This window comes from Eurypyga helias, unplaced genomic scaffold (genome assembly GCF_000690775.1).
Source record: "Eurypyga helias isolate BGI_N326 unplaced genomic scaffold, ASM69077v1 scaffold4705, whole genome shotgun sequence".
Classification (NCBI taxonomy): Eukaryota; Metazoa; Chordata; class Aves; order Eurypygiformes; family Eurypygidae; genus Eurypyga; species Eurypyga helias.
Window position 1 is genome coordinate 75,027 of NW_010253268.1, and position 14,696 is coordinate 89,722.

At 39.5% G+C, this 14,696-nt stretch overlaps 1 protein-coding gene across 1 annotated transcript in view; it reads right to left on the bottom strand.

The window, feature by feature from the left end:
- The window catches only part of LOC104510371 (VPS10 domain-containing receptor SorCS1-like), a gene marked incomplete at its 5' end in the record, with an annotated part of 115,098 nt that overhangs the window by 34,963 nt on the left and 65,439 nt on the right, over positions 1-14,696 (bottom strand). Inside the window, 2 exon segments of the mRNA XM_010152599.1 lie at positions 5,920-6,091; positions 7,072-7,185. Of these exon segments, the coding sequence (XP_010150901.1) occupies positions 5,920-6,091; positions 7,072-7,185 (286 nt within the window).

Sequence of the window (14,696 nt, forward strand, 5' to 3'; positions counted from 1 at the left end):
TACAGATGTTGATAATGGATCTAATAACTCTTTGCAAGAGACAGACACTGCTGTTGCTGGAATGAACTCATGCATTAATGTTTTGTGATTTCTTTAGATTAACTCTTTTCCCTCTTTGGCATTTTCCTGTCACCATCAGAAAACATCCATCAAAACTATTTCCATTGCAACTGAGTATCTAAGCATGGAGTACCTTTAGTCTAGGTCTGTTTAAAGTATATACTTAATTTTAAACAGATATTCAAATCCAACTGAAAAATATAGTTTCATGTGTAAATTCCTTTCAGAGAGATGCTTGTAACTTTTTAAAATCAGAAATCAAATAGAAATGTGTCTTATATCAGAGCAAATAGCTTTGTACTTTTCATATGTTCTTTTTCTACACCAAACAGTTAATTGAATTCACCAAATCATTCATTCTGACTGTCAGTTGGGCCAGCTCCACTCAGCTATAAGCTTTTTCTACAGGACTAGAACTTCAGAGTTCCAGGAATCAGAAAGTACAGCCTCTCAGGATTATGCAGAAAAATTCAACTTGTGTGACTGGAGGTGCATTACAAGACTGTAGTGCTGTGTGTCATCAGAGGCAAGGTCAACTTTCATACATTTTCATGGAGTACCAGCAGTGAATTTAAAATGCATGAAAGGCTCTGATTTCTCCCAACCAACTTGTCATCATCAGTAACACAGAAAATGCAATTATAATTCAGATGACAGTGGTATGGGGGAGGGGTTGTAACGAACTTTCATCTGTGTGTTACTAACAGGAATGTTGTGGTGTTAGTAAGATAAACAGCCACGATTCAACATGTGTGTTAAAAGTTAGGATGAAGGTTTCTTTTTTTTTGTAATCATTACTAACTAACTTGTGATATCAAAAGACAGAACACAGTAGGATATCACCAAAAAATACAGACTATGCTTTTAAGTACTACTAGCTTTGCATCCTTAATTTGGGTGCATCAACAGTCAAAACAATCCTAATGCTATGTTCATCTCCAGAGACTTCAGCTGAGTTGAATTCCGAATTGCACCAAGTGACAGTGCTGAGGTGGGAAATGCTAATGGTATTGTCCCCCAGCAGGGTCCCCCAAGCTCATTATACGCACCTGAGAAACAGCGTATGTTGTACAGCCAGTTATTAACATGGTCATTACAGAAAACCATAGTAGTCTTTAGGAAATTCAGGGCTCCATTTGTATATTCACTTGGTAAGAGAGAGCTGACTGGCTTTATGAGCATTAAGCACAAAATGAAAGGCATGGAGGGCATGAGGGAGAAAGCAAAGCTCTATTTTCAAATGAGAGAATAAAAACCCAGAAAGGTTAAGTTTCTTACTCAAGGTCATGCAAAAAGAGCTCAGAATGTGTTTCAGGAATGAGTTCAAATTGCCTGAATTCTAGCCCATGGCCTGAACTGTAGGAACAAATAAGCTATCCCCACACATTAGTCTAATCCAAACATCATATAGCAGCAGCAAGTAGTCAAAAGCGAGCCAAAATCTACACTCCCAGTGGAGTAATTTTGTCAAGTGAGAACGGAGTCAGACATGGAATGTCAAAGACTTTTGGCTGTCATTTTATCAAGGTAAAAAAATAAATTAGAGGAGGCAGTTTGTCTGTGAATTATCTGTAATGAAACAGCCAAAGCCCTGAACCTTTCTGCCCTGAATGTCTTTACCGTCCATTTCCTTGGCAAAGATGTATGAGCAATCAGATGAAACAAGTTTGAAAGCCATTGTGTTGAATAGCATTGTTCTGGGGGCTGCAGCTTTCAGCATCTCTGCTGAAGCAGTACAGCAAGCACAAGTGTCTGATGTTCATACAAATAACTCAAACACACAAATAACAACAGGGTTTGTGACAGGCAAGAGACCTACGTGATGATGTGATGAGGAAGGCATGCAGCAACAACAACTTAATAGATTCCTCTATTTTCTACAATAGAGCAGCAAAAATGTGTCAGGGACATTGGACTGAAGAACTTCATTAGGAAAATGCCTTTGTGATTTTTGGGTTTGGGTTTATTTTGCTGCTGTGCAAAAATAAAGTAAGTATTCAGGTTCCTTAGGCTGAGGAACAACTGCTGTCAAATGCTGCAGCGTGAGAGGTACCAGCAGTGGGTCTGTGCATACAACCCAGGCCAGGGCAAAGGATTACCCTTTAAACTGGCAGCATTTTAAGGCAATGGGAAAAGTTCACTTTTAAGTGTAACTAGTTTTCTCCTGTCCTGCCATTTATTGACAGAGATGCTGTTGCTATTCTGATTAGCTCAATGGAAATTTAAGAGCAAAATTACCAGCGTAAGTATGGTGCTGGTCCTATTAAAAACTTCCATAATGCTTCATACAACAGGACTTACGCTAATTATAAAAGGAAATATTGGTGCTTCCTGGCTGTTGTCACCCAGTAAGGATATCATGATCATTATATCCAGGTTAATAGAAAAACTAACCTGGACAAACCTTTCCAATAATAAGACTAAAGTTATTAAGTGCAAGGTGACTTTGGCAAGAGTTTTTAAGAAGTCATACAGAAATCCTAAAAGGTGATAGGAAAATCAGACCGCTTTGAAAAGCATTTTTACATTCAGATCATGTAAATATGAGATATGGGTTGGTTTTGTTTGTAATCATATTTATGTGCAACCAGATCAAAATGCATCACAGGATAATTTCATGTAAGGCAGAGAAACTGGGCTAGAATCCCAGCTTTCAGAAATCAGCAATGCTCTATACACTCCTGGTTTTGGTGCTTGCCCCTTCTTCACTTGCAGACTTCAGTGATTACTTTCCTTTTGTGCCTTCTTCAATAGCAGAACACTTCTGAATGTCTTGTCCTTGTTTTTCTGTTCAGAAATCTTTTACTGACATTGTGTCGTTATCAGAATGACACAGTCCCTCAGCAGCACCACAGGCACAAGCAGGCTCTGCAAGAAACCCCTGTGCTGGCGTTCCTGCCCCTGACTCCCACACCTGAGTGAAAACAATTTTTACTGCTGCCATTTGCCTCTCCCTCCCCTCTCAGCCAACCCCTGCACTATAGAGATGCAGTGACTTTTCAGAACCTCCAATACACCTGCCTCTGCAGTTCATTCTTCTTTTCAGACCGAGACGGGTCCTTAGATGGAGCAGAAAGCCCTAGAAAGATAACAGGAGTACAAATCTCAAAAAGCTTTTGTCCCTTGGCTCACCAGTTTATCCTTTTTTTTTTTTTTTCCTGTGGGTCAAGTGGAATTTAGGCATGACAAAAGAGAGCTGGGAGGCTGAAGTGTGTGGAACTGCTTTGCAGATCTGAAGGATTCAAACAAACTCTCAGAGGATACAGGAGATGTTAAGACACAAATGGACTACAACTTAAACAAAGGCTGCTGGTTTTGCCCATCCTAAAATTAATTTTGACAAAATCTAAAGGAAGAGTCCCCACCAGGGTGAAGCACTTAAAAATACTGACCACCAGCCCAGGTGTCAAGGGTTGAATAAGACACACTTTCTTAATATGTCATTGGGAAAAATCCCACATGCATACACAGACACATCCAGCTGTTTTTTAACTTGTCCCTCTTCGGCAAAAATGGAGTGGCATAGATTTTGTAGATGCTGACCATGCTGTGTTGCACCATACCGTATAACTGTGCAGAGCAGAACTAAACAGAACCATGGTAAATTCTTGTTTTGTGATACCTCTGCTCTGTTTGCGAGGGAAGGAAACTTCCCTCTGAGAAGCGGGGCTGGACTAAAGAATCTTCAGAGATCTCTTCCAACTTCAATTATTCTGTGATTCTGTGAAATCAATATCTGTTCTACAAAAAGGTGGTTATTCTTTTTCTGGGTTGTTTAGCTTCTCTAGTGACTGGTGTGATTTTTATTACTGAAACAGTTAATGCAGTACACGCTTTACTCTATATACAATTATGCTGCTATAACCACAGTTTATTCTCTTATAGCTTGCATATAGATGGGCAAATTTTCCTCTTTGTCGAATATTTCTTTTGCTGCAACATCAGCCCAAAGTCATGTCAGATGGGTTCAAATTCACCCAAAAGTTTTGTTGGTTGCTCTGTAAACTACATTGACAAAACTAGGAGCAGGAAGAGTTCAAGATTTATCTATCAAGGAGAGTCATCAGAAAGGCCTGAGTTTGATCAATACTGTTACAGCCCTCAGAGCAATTCCTAACCTCTTCCTTATCAGAGATACTGAAATAAGGCCCCTCTTTAGATCTCCTCGGAAGTTGACTCACTCACCAAAAGATTTTTTATGTACTTCCTGGTACAGGGCCTGAGAAAGACTCCATCTCCTAATGGAGAAGGTGGTGTTTTCAGACTCTGGTGAATAGTGAATCAAGGCTATCAAAAAAGATCAGAATCAACAGAAAAGTTCACAGGAGATCCTTGTATAACAGTGGTCAGGGCATTCTTATAGGGTATGTGAATACAAACACTCAGAGAAGGGAGGGCAGAACATTTGTCCTGAGTTCTCCACACTGTGGGTGATTGATTGTCTCTCCCCCTGACTATCGGCATAATTCTTTGATAGTTCTGTAACTGACTTCTCAGATTACGCATCTCCTCTCAATCTGTTTTAAAACTTTGCTGAGAATAGAAAGGAGATGCAATGAATACTTTTTTGGGGTATATAACACGACCTTTCTTGATTTTTTTTTTTTTTTTTTTTAATAAGACTGAAGACCTTAAATCTTTCTTTGGAGTTTTTATTCTTCATCTTTAAACACAGAAATCAATAATTTATCCAGACGAAATTATGTTTACACTGTTATGACAGACTCTACGGTAGCAATGTTGTATGACTGTCACTACTGAAATAAAGTGACCACATTGTGAAAAAAATGAACATTCAGGTGAAACATCTATTTTAGGTTAGATATGATTTATTATATGTTATTGCCTTTACAAATCAGGATACCTGTTTGCTGGGGAAAACATCAATAAAAGAGATGTAAAAACCTCAAAACATCCCCTACAAAACTCAGCTCCAGAGGTCATCCTCATTTCTCTTTCCTCACTACAGATGACATTTACTATGGAGAAAGTCAGAAGTAATTTCCATTAATACTCTAAGCTGTAAAGGAACGTATATTGTGCCCTAGTGTAAAAGCAGAGATGGTTTTGAATTTATTGGCCAGCTACACTGGAAAAAAGGGTAGAAGTAGTATTAGAAGAAATAAAATTGGATTAGGACAAAGAGAAAATAGCTACCTTGTGAATGTTATTATTTGGGAGCCTAAAATTAAACACAGACACAGAAGTGCTGAGGAATTAAAATAGGCAAAAATATTTTAAACTATTTTTTTTCCTAAGGATTCAGAAATGAAGGGATCAGGCAGTGACATACCAACTTAGGTTAGGGATATAAGAAAAACAGGTCCTGATCAGTCTGAATCAGCTTCACATTTGCAATGAATCTCAGACTTAATGCTGCTGATGTCATGTTGAGATTTCATCCACAAATGCCTAAACAATATGTACCAACTTGTGCAATGGGGACAGATCTGCAGATGGACTTTTAGACGTGTTGATAGAGAGTCAGGGGCAACTAAAAATAGAAATTCAGTTTCAAACACAGCAAGAAGTCAAAGGCATAGGTAAGGCTGGGGATTAGGATTCAAACCTGCACTCCCTGCTTCTACTGTGCAATTCCCAAATGAAACCAGTTCACTGTTTTTATCAACTTCTCACAGCCATTACCCTATGCAACACAATGCTCTTTCAGTCTCATCACCTCCATAGAACACCCATTACCTTTACAAGAATACTCCACCCAACTACATCATGGACCTGACTGACTTTATCCCACAGTCTCTTGGTTTACCTCTTCACCACTTCACAAACTTTGTCTGGCATGAATCAGACTCAAATACACCCATGGGGCCTGGGATGCTACACAAAAACAGAGCCTACCTCTTCCAGCTGCACCAGGAATGTGACATTGTGTCCTTGCTCGGCTGTCAGTCTGCCATCAGATGTGATTATGCGAAGGCCCTGTGGGGCTTTGCCAGGACACTGCTGTGGTTTTGCTGTGTACCGTTCTCTCACACCATCCGTGCAGTTATTAGAAACAACTTTCCGGTATCTGCAAAGGAAAAGAGAAATTGGTGTAAGATGCTGACAGGGAGCATAACAGGGTTAACCGGGCCAAGGGAGGTATTTTTGAGGTTTCTTTAGACTACGGAGATTGGAAGAAAACAGATGTCCACATATATTTTTAGCATTTGTCTCAGTCAAGCATTCGGCATGTGTCTAACAAACAAGTAGTTAATACTCTTGTCAATGGCATGTAGTATTTTCCTGCAAAGCACACCTATACACAACTTCTTAATAAATTGCCTAAACCATAAAAATATATGATGATCTATGTTACATGTTAAATAACTGTAAAGTTATACATAAATTATATAAACATACTGTACGGAATGGTATTCAATTATACTGTTAGACATAGTTTAACAGCTTTTCTCACGTGCTTTTCACTTCTCATCAGTTGCGAGGCAACTCTCGAGCTACAAAAATCAGGGAGTTGAAGAAAAAAGCAAATTCTGCCAATCTTTGAGTGTACAAAATGTCAAAACAGAGCTTGAGATTCTTTGTTTGCTTTAATCACTTGCATCAGAAATTAACTGAGGTCAGTATCTTAAAGTAAACTACATCTTCCATTGACTTGAAAGAGGCCAAAGAATAATGAGCATTCAGGCTAGCTGCCCATCTATTACTTCAGTTCACACATACATCAGTTTCACCTCTTTTTACTAATTTGTTTTCCACTATTTCTGCCCTACCTGACCCCACTTTAAGAGGAGTCTTTTCAGAGACCTTAATGATTTGGCCTTTGCATTACAGTTTTCCCCACACATTTCTTTAAGGCATCATTTTTCAGGGAGAGGTCTCATGATGGAGATCTGGAGTGCCAGACTGTGCACCCTAAGAAACTCCGTGAAGAAGAGGTTCCAAGGGCTTCAGCCAGCTTTGAGACACATAGTAAATGCAATCTGTAATTTCCATTGGATTAAAGTCTATATGGATGCTCTACTGAATAAAGTCTGGTGTGCCACTTACCCAGTGCTGTTGAGATAACTCTGTCCAAGGCTACAATCTTTTGACAAGGAAGATGGGTTATACCAAAATGCTGGTAAACACTGCCCATTGCTGTGGCGTTCATATCCATAATCACTGTTTTAACATTAAAAGAAACAGTCACATAAAAAACCCCAAAAGAAATACAGGTATTAGCTCATGCTCTCTACTATTGGTACAAGTTTTCATTTTCCTTGATCTGTTTACTAGGATTTCTGATTTTTTTATTGATATAACAACAGATTCTTCATCCTGTTTTAGCTCTTTTTTGGGGGTAGAGTTACCTTACATATGACTCAGTATAAATGAGCAGAACCAGACCAGGTAGTTCATGAGCTATTGCACTGTCTGTTCTCCCTCCAATCTAATAGTGCTTCTCATGCTCAACTCTAGACTCAAATATAATAAAAAACAGACATGTAAGCTAAGTTAAATCACTGCTGTCTCAGTCATTTCTTAGAAAACTGAAGTGCTAAATAGTTAATTGTATTTGGAAATTATATCACATGAGCTGTAGAGGAAAATTCACTGACCCAAGAGCTCTCAACGGAAGGCATAAACAACATATTTGGTAATGGAAAAGGCAGCTGTGATCTTCAATTCTATTTTTGTTTGGAAGAGGAAATTTTATAAAAAAATTATGTGTTAGAAACAATGAGTCAAACTATAATCTTTTGTCCCAGATTGGGTTTAGCCATGTTGGTTCCACTAAAAATAAACAACCGTTCAAACTTTTTTTGAATCCACGTAAACAAAGACTCAATAAAAAGTGTTATTGTGGAACAAATAAACAAATGAAAAACCTTTTCAATCAGTATTTCATTTACATGTGGTTTTACTCTCCAGCCACTGAGTAATGAGAGCTGTTGGGTTGGAAAATCATTCTTATTCCTTTCACTAAGCTTTCTCCATAGCTCAAAATGGAGGAGTTAATGGGATGCCATTTCTAAGAACTGCTATACATAGTCCACCAAATCCATTCCAATTTTCCAGTTGCAACTTGATCCTTGATCTTTAAATGGCACTTCTTTACAAAGCAATTTTTTTTTGCTTATCTTTAATGTCTTGGTACCAAGTAGCCTGATGTTATAAGAGGATTAAGGAAGCATTAGATTATGTGATTAAAGGCTCATCTCTGTACATGTAAAGAAGCAGAAAGGAAAAACAAGAGGCAGAGGAACCTCAGTAACCTGATCAGAGCCTGTGGAGACACTGCCTTAGCTCCTCCCAGGGCTGTCACAGGTCAACCATCAACCCACGGGTGAGGTGAGATATACCAGATCATGAGCAGGAGAGGCTCTCCCCAGATCACTCTGCACATCATGGGCAGAGCTACTGCACACAGGGATATGTCATGCCAGGGAAGAGCATCTGACATCTCCCTTTCTATTTTCCTGTGTGAAGGCTATGTATTCTGTGTGCATGTGGTGGTCTAAGTCTAAGCAACCGGACTCAGACCATGGGTCACAGGGGTCCATGTGCCCTCACTGCCAGCAACTGCAACAACTAGAGTGTGAACATACTCTGCGGAAGAGCAGCATGCCAGAAAAGTCAGTGAGCAGGATAAAAGACTTGGGAGCTAGGCGCTGATGTGGTCACAACTCTGGGCTGTATCCTAAACCTGTGAACTGGTTATTGGAGAGATCAAGAGGTCTGAGGTAATGGTTACCGTTGTAAAGACATGTAGGTCTGAACCTACTTGTGAGATGTTATGTGTGTATATGTCTATGCATGAGGCAACTGTCCAGTTGTCAGCAGCTGGGGAGATAAATCATCTGGGGACAAATACAGGACAGATACAGTTGTCCAAGACCAGGTACTGATGGAATCAATATTGTATGTATGCTTACAGCTCACATATTTTCCACAGATAGGATTTGATCTTGATCAACCAGAGAGAGGAACAGGATGAGGAAAACTGGTGTTTGTGAGTGCTGTATTCTCTTTGTGCTAATCTGTGTTGCTAGCCACGTACACACGCATATAGGTACTGTGAGCACGTGCATATGTGTGCCCAGCAGGAGCAAACGCTCAACATTGCTACTGCCTAGGTCAGGGGACACAGAGCTGCAGCAGCCTCACCTCTATCAGGCAGCATTCGTAATATTAACAAGAAGAATGTTTAATATGATGAAGAATTTTTTCAAATGCTTTTTTCTTTCTGGAGCAAAGCATGATGCCTTAAAACAAAAATTTAATGAATCACTATTAAACGATTTTAAGAAGTCTTGTACTGATCTAAGATATGAGAGAAAAAAGTAGAATATATTGCAATTAAGTTTTGTTAAATTTCTTATACTTGCTATCAAAAACAGGCTGTTGAAAAGAATTGTCACCACTTTTTACTCCTGCCTGCAACGTTTCCTTCTCAATCAAGAAAAAAATAAATGTTTTGAGGTAATCTAAAAAAGAAGAAATTTAAAAGATGACATTAAGCAAAAGAAAATTAAAGCTGCATATCACCTGGGAAAATTCCTAAACATCTATTAGACTGCACGGCTGTTCCAAAGGGACATTTTGGCAGCTGTGGTGCTTGGGATATCTACAAGTAACTGAGAACATACTCTAGGAAACAGCAATGAAGTAGATGACCTAAATGGTCTTTTCCTCAATTTTTTGATTGAATTTTCATCAATCTATTTACTCAGATGGTAGTGACTGAATGTTGCTTAATTGCTTTGGAAGCATCAGCCAGCCCATACTTCCACTGCCATGTGCTTTTCTAATCATCCTTGTTGGAATAAGAACACTATAGCTGCAGAACACACTTTATAATGAAGAATAACAGCATTCTGATCTGCTTAGACAAAGCAAATATTTACATACAAGTGGGACTCCTGTATTTTTGTAATTCATTTGTCAACACTCTAGCACTGTATTCCTAAGTTATCATGTGTCAGTCTAATTAAAAAGTTATAACACTGAACACACACAATGTTCTGTAATCAGTTAGGTGAAAACAAACCAAAATAATACAGTGAAATCTGCCTCTGAGGAGATCAGTACCCACAGTCCTATTTGAAGCACTAATATCAGTCTGGGGTTTCTTAACTATACACACGAATCATACTCATGCCATAATTTTGGTTCCTATTACTACCTGCACAACTGGACAAGCCAAGCTTGACTTAACTAGGTTTAACTATACTTGCAATATATTTCTCAGCGTCCAGAAAATGAAAACATAGGATTTTCCATAGCAGAAATAGTTCTAAGCACAGAAGTTGCACAGTGTTGTTTTCAGGCTTGCAAATCGCCTGGCTCATTAAGGCCCTACAGAAATATCATCCCAGTAAATGACATGAATTGCTGTTCCATCTCTCCCTACAGATGCACCAGCCACCCGTTCACCTCCACAGTCTTGGAATCTAATGAATTCCTTGGCTACAGGCTGGTGCACGCAGAACACTGATGCTGACAACAAATTGCTGCCTACAATTTGGCACAACAGGCTTTGTAGCAATCAACAAGCATTAGCATCAATTGCATTGCCATAGCAGGAGCCAGTATAGCAAAATCTGGAGACAGGGAAGGCATCAGCTTTAGACTGCAATCAGCTACCCGCGTCATTGCCTGGTAACTGAGAATTGGAATTTGCATATATTGATGATATTTTGTGCCTGCCTGAAAAGAATTCAGGTGAAATACATAATGTACCTATCAAAAAAGAGTGGATCAGTTACCAGCAGGGATTGTTTTATCAGTATGAAGCAGCCTGTCTTGTGGCTCTCACTGAAGATGATTTTGCCCTGGCCACTTTTACTGGTTTAAACTGGAACCTTATTTGTCTTAGTGAAGTAGGATTGCAAGTCCTTCTCTGTAGAAACAGACACAAATTAATTCCAGAAGTTCTGTATCTCTGCTCAAAGCTCATGGTAAATTCCCTTATTTAGGATTATTTGCAGCACAGGTAATAATCAAAGTAAAAGAAATCCCTTAAGGAAGTTTGCGGTTTGAATACAGACCTGAAACACATACTGTCATGGAAGAACTGTAAATCCATGTAAATTGTTAAAATCTCAGTGTTTTAAGATACAGAAATAACCAGTTAAGTCAGATGAGTAATTGCCATGTTCATATCTTCTAAACTCAAGAGATAATTTAACATGTAACCACAGGACTTCCTTAACACAAAGAGCTTTACTTTAAGGTCAACTATGCCAGAAACTAAAAATGCTACTTGTGGTTTTGTACACGGTGCTTTGCAAACTTTTCAGACATTAAGTGTGGGGGGGATTGAGGTATCTGTGGTTATAGTCACCTTTGTTCTTCATTTTCTCAAAGCCCTTAGGGAAAAAAATAACTGTGGCCACAGCTGTGGAAAAGTCTTACCACCTTTTTATTCACTTCATACCATCATCAATATTGAACTATGACGCACGTGTAGGTTTTTGTTACAGGGGGCTGTGCTTGCTTTCCAGTTCTATAGGATCTGACATGGGGTTTATCTCAGAGGAGGATGGATTCAGTTGCAGTTTGAATTATGGATCTATGAAGGCATATGATAATTGCATCACAGTATTTGTAGTCAAGCTACACCAGTTTATGTTAATAGAGAACCTAAAATCCCCAGAATCTTTCCCGTAAACCCACGCCTGGTAGATATCCAGGCCTTAAAGATGCAGAGATGCACCACAGACTTTGCATAGTGAATCTGCGTTTCCCACAAGCATTCAAAATGAACTAAAAACACATTAAAAAATACTAATTGCTTGCTAACCAAGCTTATCTCAAGGATAAAGCAAAATTAGTTAACCTAGGGGTGCAAAGCAGCCCTCGGTATTAACGACAAGGGGTTTGGGGGGAGACTGACAGAGACGCTTAACTCAAAGTTCCTGTTACGGGGCCTGGCAGACAGGTAGCGGAAGGATGAGCACCAAAGATTGCCATCTGTGTCCAGGAGGCGCTTCTACCGAAGAGATATTGCCCTAATAATGCTCAAGCGGTGGGAAGGAACACAGTGTAAGGAAACCGGGTAAATTAATGCTTTAATAACGCACAAGTAACGGTGTCATCCATTTACCCAAATCAATTAAATGAAGAAGGACAATCTCGTTTCTAGGCCGTTGCTAGGACGGGATTTGCCAGGGGCTCCGGCGCCTTCCCGCCGCCCCCATTCCTGAGGCGCTATTGCCCTCTGGCTGCCAGCCTCGGGCCCTGCAGGGCTCCCGCCCGCGCCCCCGGCCTATGCTCGCCCTCGCGACGAGGTGTGACCTCTCGGGAGAGCTCGGGGTCCCAAGGCGAGAGAAATTACAGCCATTTCCAGTGTCACTCAGTTCTGCTGCTGTGTAAAACAATAAACACGTGCCCTTTTCTCTGAGAAAGAGCTACTATGGGCTGAATACAGACCTGAAATGAACCTGGGGCTCTGTATTACCAGGAGAGGAAAAAAACCACACCATTATAAAATCTTTATGTCTTTTGTAACTGGCATTTTTTTCTCTTGAACTGATAAAAAAGCACTCGTAGTATTAACAGCAATAACTTACTTTTGTTTCACTTTACCTGACCACATGGATACATTTTTTTACTCCAAGCACTGACAAGCTTAGTAATAAGATTTTCTCCATATAATTTAGTGTCTGAGCAGCAAGTAAAGTCCAGCTCTGACGGGGGCAGGGATTGTTATCTGTATATCAGTCTATAACATTGCTGTTAATGTAAAAAAACCCACCCAGTTTATTTCAAGACTGCAAAAATCAAATGCAGTCATCCAGGGGGCTCTTCCCTGCCTAGGGGATACACATCTCCAACAATCTCCTTCAATCAAGAACCCTGACCAGCAAAAGGAGAAACACGTAATTCTAAAGCACTGCTGAAATGTCACAAGTGAGGATGATGAACGTGCCTCTTCCTTTTGCAGGAAGGACCCTAAAGATGATATTCATTCATTGATTTTCCTCTAAATGCCTCTTTGGACCAACTTCTGCAGCATGCATCGGCAGTGAAACCTAGCACAGCATTCAACGAGGCAGACACTGAATGTTATGGTGCAGCAGCAGCTTCATCTGTCTTAGCACAAGAAAACTGTGCTGAGAAATTCAGTAGAGCTAGCAGAATTGCTTTTTTCTTATGATCTCTTTTCTCCTTCCTTGATAAACCTCTGTCTTGTATTTCCTGTGGCTTTTCCTGTCCTACTCTGGCAAATCTATGTAAAACTATGCTCCTGACTTTATTAAACTGATAAATAAGTGATGAATATTGCTGATAAATATTTCTGAACTGGATGCTTAAAGCAATGTTTCAGTCTTTTTTCCTAAGAGGCAGTGGGGAAGAAAGCTGGAATAGATAAAGTAAAAATTTAGGTCTGAAGACTGTAGGAATAACAAGAGCTCAGAGAGAATTAGAGGGAATCATGACAGTCTGCTCTAAACCAAAACTGGTGCCATCAGAAGGAAGAAGGTCCTTCTGGGTCAGGAAGGCTTTCTATCACTCAACTAAGCACAGACCTGCAGTATTTTTAAGAGTATTTTTCTCAGGATACTTCTAACAAGCTGACTTTCTCAAAGTCTTAATTCTGCCTCTTCCAACAGATTTGAGGGGTCTTGTCAGTGCATGTGAACTGTGAACATCTGTCATACATCCCCAGCCATCCAAGCTTTCACTTAAAGATTCTCTCACAACCCAGCAGACCTTTTGGAGAAAGTTCCCTTGAAGTGAGAAATAAAGAAATAAAATAAATAAAAGCATGTTTCCTCCAGCAAATGTCACCATGTTACTTTTGTTCTGTTTCTAGCAAAAAAGTTTTGCAGTAGCAAATCATACAGTCAATTTTAATGAAATAAAAACATGCTTTCTCAAAGAAAGAGAAGTTCTGGAAGGAAAGCATAATTTCATAAGAAGTGTTTCATGAGTGCATGTCCCTTAGAGTCTAAGGAGTTTAACCACTAACAGACTGACCATGAGTCAATCCCATCAGTTATTTTCTTGACCTCTGGGTATGAGCTTGGCATAGCCTTGTACTGCATGCTCTACAGAAAGGTAAAAATCTTCAGGGAATAATTTTCTTCCTAGTCTTTTTTTTTTTTTTTCTGGTTGGTTGCCTTTTTTTTTTTTCCCCCGACACATTAACAGAGATATGTTTAACAGATGAAATCCAGGACCTTTAGACACCTACATGATGATCTACACACAGAAGTCAAGTATCTTCTCCCTAAGAAAGAACTTACTGGAAGATAGAGAAATCATCAGGAAGCCATATTCAGACAATCGCTGCCCAAGTATGCTCATAATTTATTATTTGGTGCAAGATTCACATTTTTGACACATGGAAAAGCCTCCTGTGATTCTGTGATTTAATATAGAAAAATCAATATAACTAACGTATGGGAAATGCTGTAAATGTCCATGGTCGTGGAATGAGCTCATACAGCAAAACACAAAATATTTATGAGATGAAACTCTTAAGGGTACATGCTACAGCTTCTGGGTTTAATTAATAATGTAATTAGATGTAGCTGGGTCAGGCACAAAGGGATTTTATCGGCACTGCCAAAGAGCCACCATTTGTCTCTACTGGGATACTCAGGACTGTCTCAGACATGGAGAAAACAGGTGATAAAGATTTCAATAATGTGGCTCCCCACCTCTTCTGTGCAAATTGTTGT